Here is a 14517-nt window from a genome sequence, read left to right on the forward strand (position 1 = left end):
GATGGAATCTGATCTTGAATCATTATTTATTTAACTCATTCATAATTTCCCCTTTTTGTTTCCAAAAATAAAGAGCCGAGGACACTTAAAAGATGTTTATAGATAATGAAATATTTTAAAAAAATTAAATAATGTAAAAAGGACTTCCATTTCTGGTAGCATGTTTGATTAGATACGCTGAACAATCTAATTGAAACAAGTAAGACATTATAAAAATGTAAATATCTTACTGAGTTTGAATGAAATAATAGAATCAATAGATTTCATAACCTAAGTTATGTGAGAAGTGAGAAGAGGAACCCCAACAAGGGAGTGAATGCTAAAAGAAACTTTTGTTCTGAGTGTTTCTGCTTACACTGTGGTGGCTACATGCAGAAGGATAATAGGACATAAGGCCCAAGACCAGCCCAGGTGAAGATTCTAACAGACTTCTGCATAAAAGTGGGATTCCAAAAGGCTACCTTCACTATAAAAGTAAATAAGGTCAGGCACAGTGGCTCACACCTATAATCCCAAAACTCTGGGAGGCTGAGGCAGGATATTCACTTGATCTCAGGAGTTCAAGACCAGCCTGGTCATCACAGAGAAACCTGTCTCAACAGAAAATAAACAAAATCAGCTGAGCGTGGTGGCATATGCCTGTGGTCTCAGTTACTCAGGAGGCTGAGGTGGGAGGATTGCTTCAGCCCAGGAGGTCAAGACTGCAGTGAGCTGAGATCATGCCACTGTACTCCAGCCTGGGCAATAGACCAAGACTCTGTCTCAAAAAAAAAGTAGATGAGGCACAAATCGTGAACCTTAGTGTATGCAAATTTTAAAAAATATTTAGGAGGCCAGAAGATCCCAAAAGAGAATGGAGAATGTGACAAAACATCCTAACTGTATTACAGATTTGTAAAACAACCTCACTAAAAGAGGCAGATGGAAAAGGTACTGATTTAAGTAACTTTGGAAATGAGTGAAATCTAGTGAGGCTAAAGGCAAAATTTACTGTATATATGCACTGTACTCTAATTGATAATGTCCTCTTCCATATGGTACAGGTTAACAATTCTGATACTGTTATATAGTATCACAGTTGTGCAGTTAAGTAAATGGATGGTGGATGATGAAAAGCCACTTTTTTTTACCATTGGAGTAGGAATTTACAGATAAGTAAGGGAAAGAAGCTAGAACGATCTGTGTAACAGAGTTGGAGATAACAGTGTGAACTCATGTCCTTTTAGCTTAGATAAACTCATGTTTGTTTAGATAGAAATGGTTACATATAGAAATACTTACAGTTATTTGTATATACAAAGGTCAGTATTACACAAATATATTTCCTTGTTCTGTCAGCTGAGAGGGTTTAGGAACAAGAACAATCAAGTAGCAAGGAGCGTTCCTAGTGCCCAGATACTGGTTTCTAATTCATTGTTAGTAAGTGCTCCCTGAAGAAAGAGCTGATTGCAGGAGCAGGAGATATACATATACAAGATGACACTGGGACATCTTATAATGATAGAAAGTAATGAAGTTCTCAAAACCAAAAATCCCACAATGATGAAGTATGTCAGTGGAACATAGGAGCCAACTGGAAGAGCTCCCAATGACCACAGCTGGAATAATATGAGAAACTAAATTTGTTTATTTTCTCAAACAAAGTAGCCTTGGATTATAATTCAAAGTATACAATAAATATCCATGTGTCCATACTGATATAAATGAATGGGGGAGATGAGACAAATCTTCCATGCAGAGTTCCAAATAATTGATATATACACTTTACCCTTTGGAAGGCGGAGCATAGCTCCCTACTCCTGAAGCATGTGCTGCACACAATGACTTCCATTCAAAAAGTACAGTATGGAAGTGGGGGAAAGAGTAACTTTACAGTGGAGAGAGCTGACAACCACCATCTCAACCTGATGATCCAGATCATCATCAACAGTCATAAATCAAGTTGATAGTATGTACCCTTGATACAATGTGATGAAAATGGCAGTTGATTTCTGAGTTTCCTTCCAATCTAATCATGAGAAAAACTGCAGACAAATTTCAATTAAGGGACATTCCATAAAATACCTAACCAGCACTCTTCAAAACTGCCAAGATCATTATAAAACTCTTGGAAACTGTCACAGCCAAAAGATGCCTAAGGAGACATGACCACTATTTAGTGTGGTGTCCTGCAACTGAAAGGACATTAGGTAAAAACCAAGAAAATCTGAATAAAGTATGAATTTTGGTTAATATTATCAGTATCAGTTTATTAATTGTAACAAATAGACCAGACTAAGGTAAGATGTTAATAACAGAGGCTACTGGACGTGGGGTAGATGGGAGCCCTCTGTACTATGCTAATAATTTTATGTAGATCTAAAACTGTTCTAAAATAAAAAGCTGATTTTTTTTTTAAAGGTAGAAAAATTGAACAGTAGAAAACATGCCTATTTTGACTTTGGCACTGGGTGAAGAAAAACTAAGAAAAGGAAAAAAAAGTTTTGGAAATTTGTATCATAAGCTGACTCTAACACTTATTTTTCATTCATCATATTACCTGTGTTGTCTGGAAAACCTCCTGTAAAAAAATTAATGTAAAGTAGTTTAGAGTTGGTCATACCCCCAGACAATTCTCAAAAGAAAATGCAAAATCAAAAGATTCAGCCGCCATCCTGGCCTCAAAGATGTCCCAGAAATAAAGCTCCCCCTTAAAAGTATCTCATAGTCAAAAATTATAAACCCACACAAGAAAACAAGACAAGATAAGCAAGAGCTAGCAGTAACAGATCCAAAATATTTTAGAGACTGGAATCATAACATGCAAAATAAAATAGAAAATTATTATTAATATGCTTTAGAAGTTGAAATAGAAAAATAAAAGAGAAGCTTGAACATTTTGGCAAAGAAATGGAAATTATATAAGATGACAGAGATTACCCGCAAAATCAACAAATTAATTTTTTTAAATTTCAAATTCAACAAATACTTTTTGAGTTCTTCCTATGTGCTAGGGCTTGTATTAAATACTTGCACATATATTATCTATTTTTACTTTCATAACAACAAATAATTCTATTAATAAGTACCAAAGTTATAAAAATCTTCATACTAAAATATTTTATTATTTTTATTTTCTCTACAATCTGGATACTTTCTTCTGTTCTGTTTTCCAATTCACAAGTTATCCCTTCACCTGTACCAAATCTATCATTATTCATATCTGTTGTGTTCTTATTTTTGGTTATTAGTAATTTTTTTCTAGTTTTAGAATTTCTATTTTCATTTTTGTTCTGGCCTTTGTATTTGAGAAGTTATTTCTAGGAAAATTTCTGCTTGCTTCTTCCAGGTATCTTAATCTACCAGTCCAGTATGACCCTATTCTGAGTTCAAAGATGGAGGTTGTCCCAAATTACAGATGATTCCAAGCTGGCTGCGAGTCAGTAGGAGTACTGATTTATTTCCACCTCACCATTTTCCTGAGGGCAAAGTCCTTTGGAGCCCTAGCTTAAAGATAGGGGGTGTTTATTTATTTATTGAGCCCAGGCTTTGTCTTCTGCCCCTTTTTTTCACAAGGCTATCGAACGGCTGCTCAGTTTTGCAGCTGTTTCTTCCAGAGCATCAAATGCCTTTGAAAGCAGCCTTAAGTACTGGGCTCACTTCTCCAGGTTCATGTCTTTTCCTAGATTTTGACCCAGTAATTTCTCACTATCATATTAGCTAGTGACCTGAAAGGTTTCTGCAGAGTCAGGCTCAGAGAAGAAGTTGACCCAAGTGAAAAGAGGCCATTAAGCAGGCAAGCCCAACTTTCCTCTCTGGTTACAAATTTGTTTTTCCCATCAGGGCCCTTTCACTTCAACATTGTCCTAGTCATGAATGGCTCCAGGAAATAAGTATCACATCTTTAAAACCTTAGCTCACGACTATATAAAAATCTTTCTCCTTTAGCTCCCCTTAACATCTGAAAGAGGATGACATTTTCAAAACCACAGTGTCGAAATTCTAAAAGTCCATAAAAAGTAAAAGTGGAGAATTTAAAAAATCATAATAGCCATTTTTCAAAGAATTCGGCTTTGTTTTCTGATCCTCAGGTGAAACCTGGTGCTTCTAAATTCCCATCAGGAGGAGAAGCAGCCCTGATAGTGATGATTGACAGGCCTAGCAGGCATGACACAGTGAAAGGCCTCATGCTGCCTGGTTAAGGGCTCAAGTTTATGCATTTCTCTTCAGATGTCTAATGCCTATCCCAGCCCAGGGCAGGTTGGTAGGGATGCTGAGGCAGGATACTTTCAAAATCTCTCTCAAATCACACCCAAATAATTAAGAATCTCTCTCTTTGCATTGCCCTTCACACTTTAATGAAGAGCTTTAGGACATTGACCAGGCACCCCTATTCTCCAGCTTCTCTGTCCAATATGATAGCCACCAGTCATGTGTGACGACTATGAAGCACCTACATGTGGCCAGAATGAACTGATTGAGCTTTAAGTAAAAACTATGCAAAAAATATATAAAATATCTCAATAATTTTTATATTGACTAGGTGTTAAAATGATATTTTAGATATATTAGACGAAATAAATATATTATTAAGATAAACTGCATCTGTTTTTTACTTTTTAAAATTTGACTAGTAGAATATTTAAAATTATACAAGTGGCTTGCATTATATTTCCATTGGACAGTGCTGCTCTAGGTGATCTTAGTTCTAAATACTGAATCTCTTCCTGCTGAATGGTTATTTTCTCAACTAGAATGTGTGTTAAGCATCTCCAGAAAATTCCTTTGAAAATGTTTGCCATTAACTAACAATGAAACTAATCAAATAATTATAACTCTTTGGATATGAGTTTCTTCAAATCCAAAATGAATAGGTTAGACCAGCAGTCCCCAACATTTTTGGCACCAGGGGGTATGGTTTCAGGATGAAACTGTTCCATGTCAGATCATCAGGCATTAGATTCTCATAAGGAGTGCACAACCTAGATCCCTGGCACATGCAGTTCACAGTAGGATTCACGCTTCTATGAGAATCTAATGTCACCACTGATCTGACAGGAGGCGAAGCTCAGGCCATAATGCTTGCCCGCTGCTCACCTCCTGCTGTGTGGCCAGGTTCCTAACAGGCAGCCTATGGGTTGGGGACCCCTGAGTTAGACTGTATCTCCTCCACAGTTTCTTACAATTCATGATTATTTCATTATAATTGTTTTTAAAAAAATTTTTAAAGTATGTTCTATGCATAAGGATATAGTTTTTAAAATTATAATGTATATATATATATATAATTTTTAAACTTGCTCTTTTTTTTTTTTTTTTTTTTTTTTTTGAGACGGAGTCTCGCTTTGTCGCCCAGGCTGGAGTGAAGTGGTGCAATCTCGGCTCACTGCAAGCTCCACCTCCCCGGTTCATGCCATTCTCCTGCCTCAGCGTCCCGAGTAGCTGGGATTACAAGCGCCCGCCACCACGCCGGGCTAATTTTTTGTATTTTTAGTAGAGACGGGGTTTCACCGTGTTAGCCAGGATTGTCTCGATCTCCTGACCTCATGATCTGCCTGTCTTGGCCTCCCAAAGTGCTGGGATTACAGGCATGAGCCACCACACCCAGCCTAAACTTGCTTTTTAAAAAATATAAAAATACATATTTCCTTGCTGATACAAAGACAGACATGAAGTTATTTTATATAGCCATGCATATGCTAAAGTTGCACATTCATTTACTATATTGCTATTATAAATTTTCCCATGAAACGATTTTGTTATGAAGTTTTTTAAATTTTAAAGGTTTAGCCTATTGCTTTGATTATTATTTATTCCCTATAATTGGTCCCTTCGCTTTTCTTCCATAGGTCATCCTTATTCTTCATCCATTTATGCCCCTGTATTCTTCTTTGACCATTTTTGGTTACATTTTATCTTATCCTCACTTCGCCATGTCCTCCAATTTTCTTTCATGACTAAGCTCTCTTGTTACCTCTCACTAACCCTGTTTAGGAAGATTTCCACCCTGGCCACACTCTTCCTATCCTTTAGACTGGGGCCTTCCTGGTCTCATCCCTTTCAAAACAAACTTACCTGAAAATATCTAATAATAAGGACATTTCAAGGTGAATTCAAATCTTTACAGTTACTTCTTACTAGCGAGGTAGGGGACAGGTATTTGCATTTTAAATCTTAACTCTCATTCGGAAATGAAAACCTTTATTCGTATTAAATTGAATGGGATGTTCCTATTCTATATTTAAATTTTCCTAAAATCCATTATAGTATGTGTCTTCTCACCTGTTTTTGCAAGCATTCCCCTGCACCTACTCTTCTGTGTGAAAACATGAAACCTACAGTTTGCTAAGGAAGATCCTGACTGCTAAAGAAACCGACTCAACCTTAATGCCTGGAGAACACTGGATTTGGAGTAAGATGACCTAGGTTTATATCTTGATGTATCATCCATTTCAAGTGCAAATAGATGGACAAATCCATGGACATATCCTTCATTCTCTCTAAGCCTAGGTTTCCTAATCTTCTGAAAGGAGCTATTAATAACACCTGATACACTTGCTGAGTGTATTTCTGAGCCTCTAAAGAAATAATGAACATGGAAGTACTCAGCAATGTTACATAGCCTTAGTGATCTTGGGCATCCTGAGATTTCATTAAATTTCGTTCCTATTTCCATTTTCCCTTCCTTGGGTTAGAAAAAATACATTGACCCATTCAATTCAGACAAGAATAAAGAATATAACTAAGAGTGTTCAGAACAATGAAAAGCTTCAAGTTAAGATAACACAGTCACTCTCTTCATGCAAACATGAGAGCTATGAAACACTTATTAGAAGTAATATCCCAGGTGACTGTATATAATTCATCTATGAAGCTCAATTTGTCAAGAAGCAGCATAATGGTTTTATAAAATTCAGATGGAACCTGGACGGAGGGATGTGGGTGCACATTAAATTCATAGAATATTAAAGTAGCAAATTAGCGTTAAAGTGATGAAAGTAAAGTGCAAATAAGACTTTAAGAATTAAGTAGTCGACTCCATGTATTAGGAAGGAATTCTTTGGTTAAAATAAATCAAACACAAAATTCAAGTGCTTAAAACAAATCACTCAAGATGTCAGTTGAAAAACATATATTCTTTCCTATTATTTCCTCTATGAAATGAAGAGAGACAGAAATTCTGTCATCAATGACTCTTGGAATTTGGTGGAAAAAGGAAAGAATCTGGAATCAGTCCCGTTGAGTTTCGTTCCAGCTTCTCCTCTTAGAAGCTATTCTTTTCTCCCTGAAGGGAGGCAACACTGTCCGATCGCCTGACTGGCAGTGTTTTAAGGACCCATCGCGCTTGACGGGAAAGTCGGGTACAAGCTGATGCTGTTATCACCACGGGAACCAGGGGCTGAGCGGTGAAATCCAGCTCCTCCCAGCTGGAAGGCACTAGGGTGAACGGAGATAAAAGCAGTTCTCTTTACCCCAAGTTTCTTTCTTTTTCATACCACTTCAAATTTGGGTAAGAGGAAAGAGGGCCAAGGGGATTTAAGGAACCTGGATGATGAACTCCCCAGCGGTTTACAGTTCCTTCGTGATCTATTTGGTTTATTCATTCAACAAGTATTTCCGGGCTGCAGCTTGGATGCCGGGCCCTGGGGTAGGCAGTGGGACTACAAAGAGGAAAGGACCCAGAATAGAGGGGACACTGGACGCATAACTGCGGGACAACGAGGTCGCGCTCGAGCAGGGTGAGGTTGGAGGCAGCCAGGGAGCCCCCAGAGGGCAGCGCCTGCCGCTGCTGCGGCAGCCGCCGCCGCGCCCATCCCCCACTCCGACGGCCACGAGTTCGGGCCGAGACGTCCCCATGGCAACACGCGGCGGCGCTGCGCGCCGGGAGGGAGAGACCCAACTGCCTCGTTGGTCGCGCGGCTGGAGGGCCTAGGAGGCGGGAGCGCGGTGGCGGGTGGCGGGGCCCCTTGGGGCGGGCCTGGCCGGGCGGGAGGTGACCTACGCGGTCCTGCACCCCCAGCCTCAGACCTCTCGGGCGAGCGCGGCGCAGCGCAGGTAATGGCTCCTGGCCTTCCCGGCCCCGCCTCTCCCCTGACCCTCACCCAAAGGCCAGGCTGGCCCCCAGGCTGGCGCGGGTCCTCGAGCGGGACAGGGGGACCCCAAAAGGGCGGCCGCTCTGCGGGAGGCTGGGCTTGAACTGATCGCGGGTCCTGGAGGGGCGCGTGGCGCGGGGACAGAGGCTGGGAGGGGAGGCCCGCGCTTGCAAATCCAGAGCAGAGCTGCGCGCCCTAAGTTAGAAGGACTGGGCTTTAGTCGTGTGGCCTTGGGCAAGCCACTTAACTTGTCTGTGCCGCAGTTTCCCTGACGTTTAAGTGAGAGATTTGAGAATCTACAAAACCATTTATTGGTCTGCTCGTTCTGGTCAAGTTTTCCTTCACCATCCCTGATGCTCTCCGCTCTGTCCCACACACAATTCCAGGGTCTCTTAAACTCTTCGATTTGGAAGTGATGTGAGCTCGAATCTTCCTCCTCTTTCTACCTCTTTGAATGCTCTTTAATTGACTTTTATTCAGTGATTCAGAGGATTTGAAGTCCTTTTCAATACTTTCTCCAGTTATTGTCATAGATTATTTTTTAACTAAAATTCTGTTACTGAGAAAAACTTTTTTTTTTTTTTTTTTTTTACTTTAGGCAAATACTAACATCCCTATTTTGTCAAGAGGTGAACCAGTGCCCATAAAGTCATTGAAGAATTTCAAGATTTCTTTTTAAAGGCATTCTTAGCCTTTTTGTCCTAAATCTCATAGTTATATTCATCCTAACAAAACCCAGAGAGGGCCAAAGAAAGAATGTACTCAAATAAAGGCACACCTTTAGGGGAACCACAAGAATAGAAAGTTTGAGAACATCTGGCTAGAATTTCTCTTTTAATGGGAATTCTGTTTTACTCATTCTCATGTACTGAGCCCTTTGCAAACAACATAGTACCAAGCTATTATTCAATAAGTAGTAAATGGATGCTCATTTTAGTCCGTACCACATATTTCGATTCATCACTAAGTCAGTATCATAAATGCATAGGGGTCGCTAAACAAAAAACTCAAGTTTGGTAGGCCGAGGTGGGTGGATCACGAGGTCAGGAGTTCGAGACCTGCCCGATCAACATGCTGAAACCCCGTCCCTACTAAAAATACAAAAATTAGCCAGGCGTGGTGGCAATTGCCTGTCTCAGCTTCTCAGGAGGCTGAGGTGGGGAGAATCGCTAGAACCCGGGAGGCACAGGTTGCAGTGAGCTGAGATCGTGCCACTGCCCTCCAACCTGGGCGACAGAGCGAGACTCTGTCTCAAAAAACAAACAAAAAATCAAAACAGAAAACTCAGAATTCTGTATTTTGTAGGATCAAGAGCTACTACACAGAAAAACTCATACTAAATGGTTTTTGCCAGTAGCGAAATTTTCATGTTTTATAGGTTAAAGAATGTAAACATTTTAGGAACTTGGATCATTTTCCTCCTAACAGATTAAAAATCAAGAAATATAAACCAGATGTAGCAGTTTCTTGACATGGAGAACCAAGCCCATAATACGATGGGGTAAGTGCTGAGAAATTTCTGTTTAATAAATATGTGCTTAACTATGCCAAAAACTTCCTGAGAACACATGAATTTTGAAATTTACTATTAATAGAACGATATGCCAATTATTTTTGGTGAGGCAGATGAGAGGAAATATCAAGTGATTGCAATTAAGTATTATAATGCAAGACTTTCTGATTTTGACACTACAGATCTGCACTCAAAAATCACTGTTTTCCAACTCTTAGTGACTGTCCAATATCTAAGGGTGATGGATGCTGAGGCAGGCCTCATGTGCTCTTCTGTTACCACAATGCAACCTCTCTTCACCAGCTTGCTCCTTTTTTGCTGCATTGAGAATCTCAAGTTACCCTCTACTCTTGCCCCTTAAGGCTGAACTCATCACTTAAACATAGCCTGAGAATAGATCTAACTCCGTAAAAACATCATCAAGAACTAGATATCTTACCAAAAGTTCACGAAGAGATAAGAATAAAATTTGTATAGCATTTGTCATTGTAGAATATCAAATTCCTGTTTACAAATATCTGTCCTAACTCTTTACCTGTTACCAGCATCACAGAGTTTTCTCTTCCTATTGTTTCACTAGCCAACTGACCACTGGCTAAACACAGAGTTTGGGGAATGAAGGGGTGAAGGGGTGGTTGTATAGTGCCTAATCTTGATTGCAACTGACTTTAGCACTAGTCACACCACTTCAGGTGTCTCACTTTCAGAAATTCTGCCCAGACCATAACTTTGATGTCAGGCCGAAAGAAAGCTGCACAAGTTTGGATAATAATCATAGCTATCACTCTTTAGCTCCTACTGCATACTCCTTCTTACAACATCCCTGCTAGGTATTATTCTCATTTTACAACTAAGAAAAGTAAATATATTAGAGTACAGTCTAAGCTCTTATAACAAAGAGACTCCAAAAACAGCAGCTTAAATAAGATTGAAGATTATTTCTGTTTCATATAGTTGTCACAGGTGCTGCGCTCGCCCAAGATACACAGACCAGGATTGGTTTGGCAACTCTGCCATCTTCATTAATGATTTCTATCTCTAGGACCAAAGTGGTTGTTTCACCTCCCACCATCATAAGTGTGCTCTGCCTTCATGACTGTGCTCCTTCCATAGGGAAGGAGAAGGCCAAGAGGAGAGAGTAAGACCTTTTCTTTTAGGAGTATAACATGGAAATGGCAGGTCTCACTTCTGTTCACTTTCCATTGGCCAGAACTTAATCCCAGAGTTAAAACTAGCAGCAAGAAAGGCTGGGAAGTATGGTCTGTAACTAGGTAGCCATATGACCAGATGAAGCTTAGAAGTTCTAGAACAAAGGAGGAAGAATGGATATTGGTGAAAAACTAGCATCCTCTGCCACACTGAGGCTCAGAAAGGTAGAAAGACAAAAAAAGCAGGAGTTCATCCTAGAATATATACCAGGTTAGTAGAGAAAGTAGGATTTGAATTCAGGTATGCCTGGCTCCAATCCCTGTGTTCCTTCCTACACTGGAAATGGATGGCAATGAGATGCAGGGAGCAGCCTGCCTGGTATCCATAGCAAAGCCAGGTTAGGATTCTGGGTTAAGTATGTGTTGGGTCCCTGGTGTGATGATAGCACTAAGAGCTAAGATGCAGATTGAAGATGTTGAACCTAAGGTTGGGTCCCAGATATCACTTCACTCCTACAAATCCAAGGCCATGGAGTCATTTAAGAAACAGACCTTGTCCTTAAAGAACTTAGAATTTAGTAAGGAACAGTAGAACTTGTTTGGGTATGGTGTAATTACAACCCCCCAAGTTAATGAGAGTTATTAGAGGTTTTCCTGAGGTACTGTTCCACTCATCACAGTAGACATGGGGCCAGACACCTGCCTACCATGGTCTCCAAAGCATGGAGACCCCAGGTTGGCATTGCCTGAGTCCCACATGCTATTGAGAATTATATATAAATCTAGATCATGAATACAATAAAACTTCATCATCAGGGACTTGTTATGTGGCTTATTAAACCATGTCACCTACATATACAGTAATGTTTTGTGGAGCAGCCTACATTTAACAGATACCTATTTAGAGTCTACTGTGAGCTACTTACTGGTCTAGGCACCAGGAAGGTAGCAGTGAACAAAATAGACAACTGTTTCTCAAGGGGCTTATACCATAGTGGAAGAGACAGATAATAAACATATAAATTTGTATCATATGGTGATATGAAGAAAAATAAAGCAGGCTAAGGGTGGGAAAAATAGAGAGTGTGAATGGAATGGTCAAACAAAGATGCTTTGGTAAGGCAGCATTTGAGCAGATTATATCTGGGGGAAAAGATTACACAGAGCAGGAGCAGAAAGTGCCAAGGCCTACGGTGGGAGCTTTCCCACAGAACATTTTCAGTGTGAGTGAATCAATATTCTCTGATATCATGGTTATAACCGGGTTTGATGTTAATTTATCCATGATTTCTTCCAATTACAGGTGTTTGTATTTGTGCCATAATAATCTAAACTCTTGTAATTGAAACTCAATTTTATGTTTGTTCTTTTTGTTTTTAAAGTGTGTTTCCAGAGCACAATTATAGAATGAGTAAGTGATCCCTTTTATTGGCCTTTTTAAGAAAACCTTCTCTAGATTTTGCTTTGTTTTTGTTTTCTTATTCATGAATTTCTACTTACTAGTTTGCCCTTTTATGGTTTATCTTGTTCCCATGGGTTGAAAAATGTGCTTCAGTTATTTTCATGATTTCTGGATTTCATGATTTCTTTAAATAATAAAAGCATGTAAGTTTCCTCCTGAGCACAGCTTTGCTGCCTGCCATAGGGTTAGTGTTCTCACCATCATTTTCTAAACAATCTGTCATTTCAAATTTGATATCTTCTTTGACTGATATTTAGAAAATGTAATTTCAAGGGGCATTTAGTTATCTTTTTATTATTACTTTTTAATCTTTCTACTATCATAGTCATAGGATATGGACTATATGATTTTGACTCTGTCAATTTCACTAAGATTATTCTTGTAGTCTATTGCAGGATCAACTTTTATTAATGTCCTTTGGGTATTTAAAAACACATGTATGTTCTCTTTTGGTTGAGTAAAAAGGCTAAAAAGGTTATATAATCAAACATTTTAATTGTTGTTATTATGTTTAACTTGTGTTTTTCAAGTACAGTTACATTAATTTTTGTTTATTTGATCTGTCAAATTCTAAGGAAGATCTTCACTACAATTGTGGTTTGTCCGGTCCTTCTTGTATTACTAACAATTTTTGGTTTACATATTTCAGTGTTCTGTTGCTTGATGTGTTAAGGTTTATGGGTGTATCTTCTCAGCATATTATATGATTAACATTATAAAATATAGCACAAGTATAAACTAATGTTTTCTGTTTTAATTCTACTTTGCCTGATATTACCATCCCTGCTTTCTTTTTAATTTACTTTAATCAATAATATCTTCGTTCATCACCTTGTTTTCAGCCTTTTTTATGTCATATCAAGTTTGTCTCCACATATAAATAGCACATGGTTAGATTAACAAATAGAGGCCAGGCGCAGTGGCTCATGCCTGTAATCTCAGCACTTTGGGAAGCCAAGGCAGGTGGATCACCTGAGGTTGGGAGTTCAAGACCAGCCTGACGAACATGGAGAAACCCCGTCTCTACTAAAAATACAAAATTAGCCTGGTGTGGTGGTGCATGCCTGTAATACCAGCTACTCAGGAGGCTGAGGCAGGAGAATCATTTGAACCCAGGAGGCGGAAGTTGCAGTGAGCCAAGATTGTGCCATTCCACTCCAGCCTGGGCAACAAGAACAAAACTCCATCTCAAAACAAAAACAAAAACAAAACCCAAAAAACAAATAGGAAGCATAGCTGGGGAGACCATAGGAAACTTACAATGGCAGAAGGCGAAGAGGAAGGAGGCACGTTTTATGTGGTCAGAGCAGGAGGGAGAGAGAGAGAGAAGCGGGGGAGTTGCATCTCCTGAGAACTCACTATCACAAGAACGACAAGGGGGAAGTTCGCCCTCATGATTCAGTCACCTCTCACCAGGCCCCTCCTCCAACACTGGGAATTACAATTCGACATGAGATTTGGTTAGGGACACAGAGCCAAACCGTATCAGTGGGCTTATTGACAGTGGTCTTTACTCCATGTCATCAGGCTAGGCAGTTTCCTTGCAGGACCCCAGGTCACTCTCTTTCCGTCTTTTGTCTCAGGCTAATCAGATTCCAGAGAATTCTAATTTCCTACCTGGAGAGTATACCAGCATTCTGGGAGCTCAAAAGGAGGAAGGGGCTGAATTCAGACTTATATTGTTGACCTTAACCCCCCAGTTTCCAGTACGGTGGTCCTGCCATGTACTGTACCTGGTGTTCCCCAACCCCAGTCCAGAGCCTTTCTGTTTTAGTGTCTCCAGAGAATGTGCCTGGATTCGAATGCCAGTGAGGAGATCTAGGAGTCAACCCCTTCTTAGCCATTCCTCCTGTTTTCAGGCTGACATTCACTTGCTACTTCCAGATGTATCTAGTTGGTTTGCTACTTGGCTTTGTCCACTGCTAGTTCCTGTTATTTTTATCCTTGTAGGTTTGACCTTCTAGGTTAAAAATATCCCTTTACTTTGTGTTAGTAGGATTTGGGGAGGGAACAAAACGTGTGTGCATACATCTTCAACCAAATTCTCATTTTTCTCTACTGAATCTTTTACTGTACCTTTTATTCTGTGACTTTTATCTTAGCCATTGATCTCATTCATAGAATCTTGTCAGATGCTTCCTAAACATCTAGGTACTGCTACGTGATCCACCAGATTCTTCTCATCTGCTATGAAAGTCATTATTTTCAAAGAACCAAGGTAGATGAATATTAAATCATAACTTCTTGCGTCTGATTCAAAAGGTCCTTTAAAACTATACTCTTCTATGTGTGCATCTTTCCTAACCCTTAAAGTGTTCTTTC

The 14517-nt window shown here is 39.6% G+C and overlaps 1 protein-coding gene across 3 annotated transcripts in view; it reads left to right on the forward strand.

Moving 5' to 3' along the window:
- The first annotated feature begins 7319 nt into the window (after positions 1-7319).
- DEUP1 (deuterosome assembly protein 1) overlaps positions 7320-14517 on the forward strand; it is a 94567-nt gene continuing 87369 nt past the window's right edge. The window contains exons 1-2 of one of the 3 annotated variants that reach the window (XM_055283249.2): positions 7320-7340; positions 9501-9573. In XM_055283249.2, coding sequence (XP_055139224.1) covers positions 9545-9573 — 29 coding nt within the window. In that variant the 5' untranslated portion in view covers positions 7320-7340; positions 9501-9544. Of the gene's footprint in view, positions 7341-7927; positions 8035-9500; positions 9574-12115; positions 12145-14517 lie in introns of those variants that run through there. The other 2 variants (XM_055283248.2, XM_055283250.2) reach the window with 2 other exon arrangements.

This window comes from Symphalangus syndactylus, chromosome 6 (assembly GCF_028878055.3).
Source record: "Symphalangus syndactylus isolate Jambi chromosome 6, NHGRI_mSymSyn1-v2.1_pri, whole genome shotgun sequence".
NCBI lineage: Eukaryota > Metazoa > Chordata > Mammalia > Primates > Hylobatidae > Symphalangus > Symphalangus syndactylus.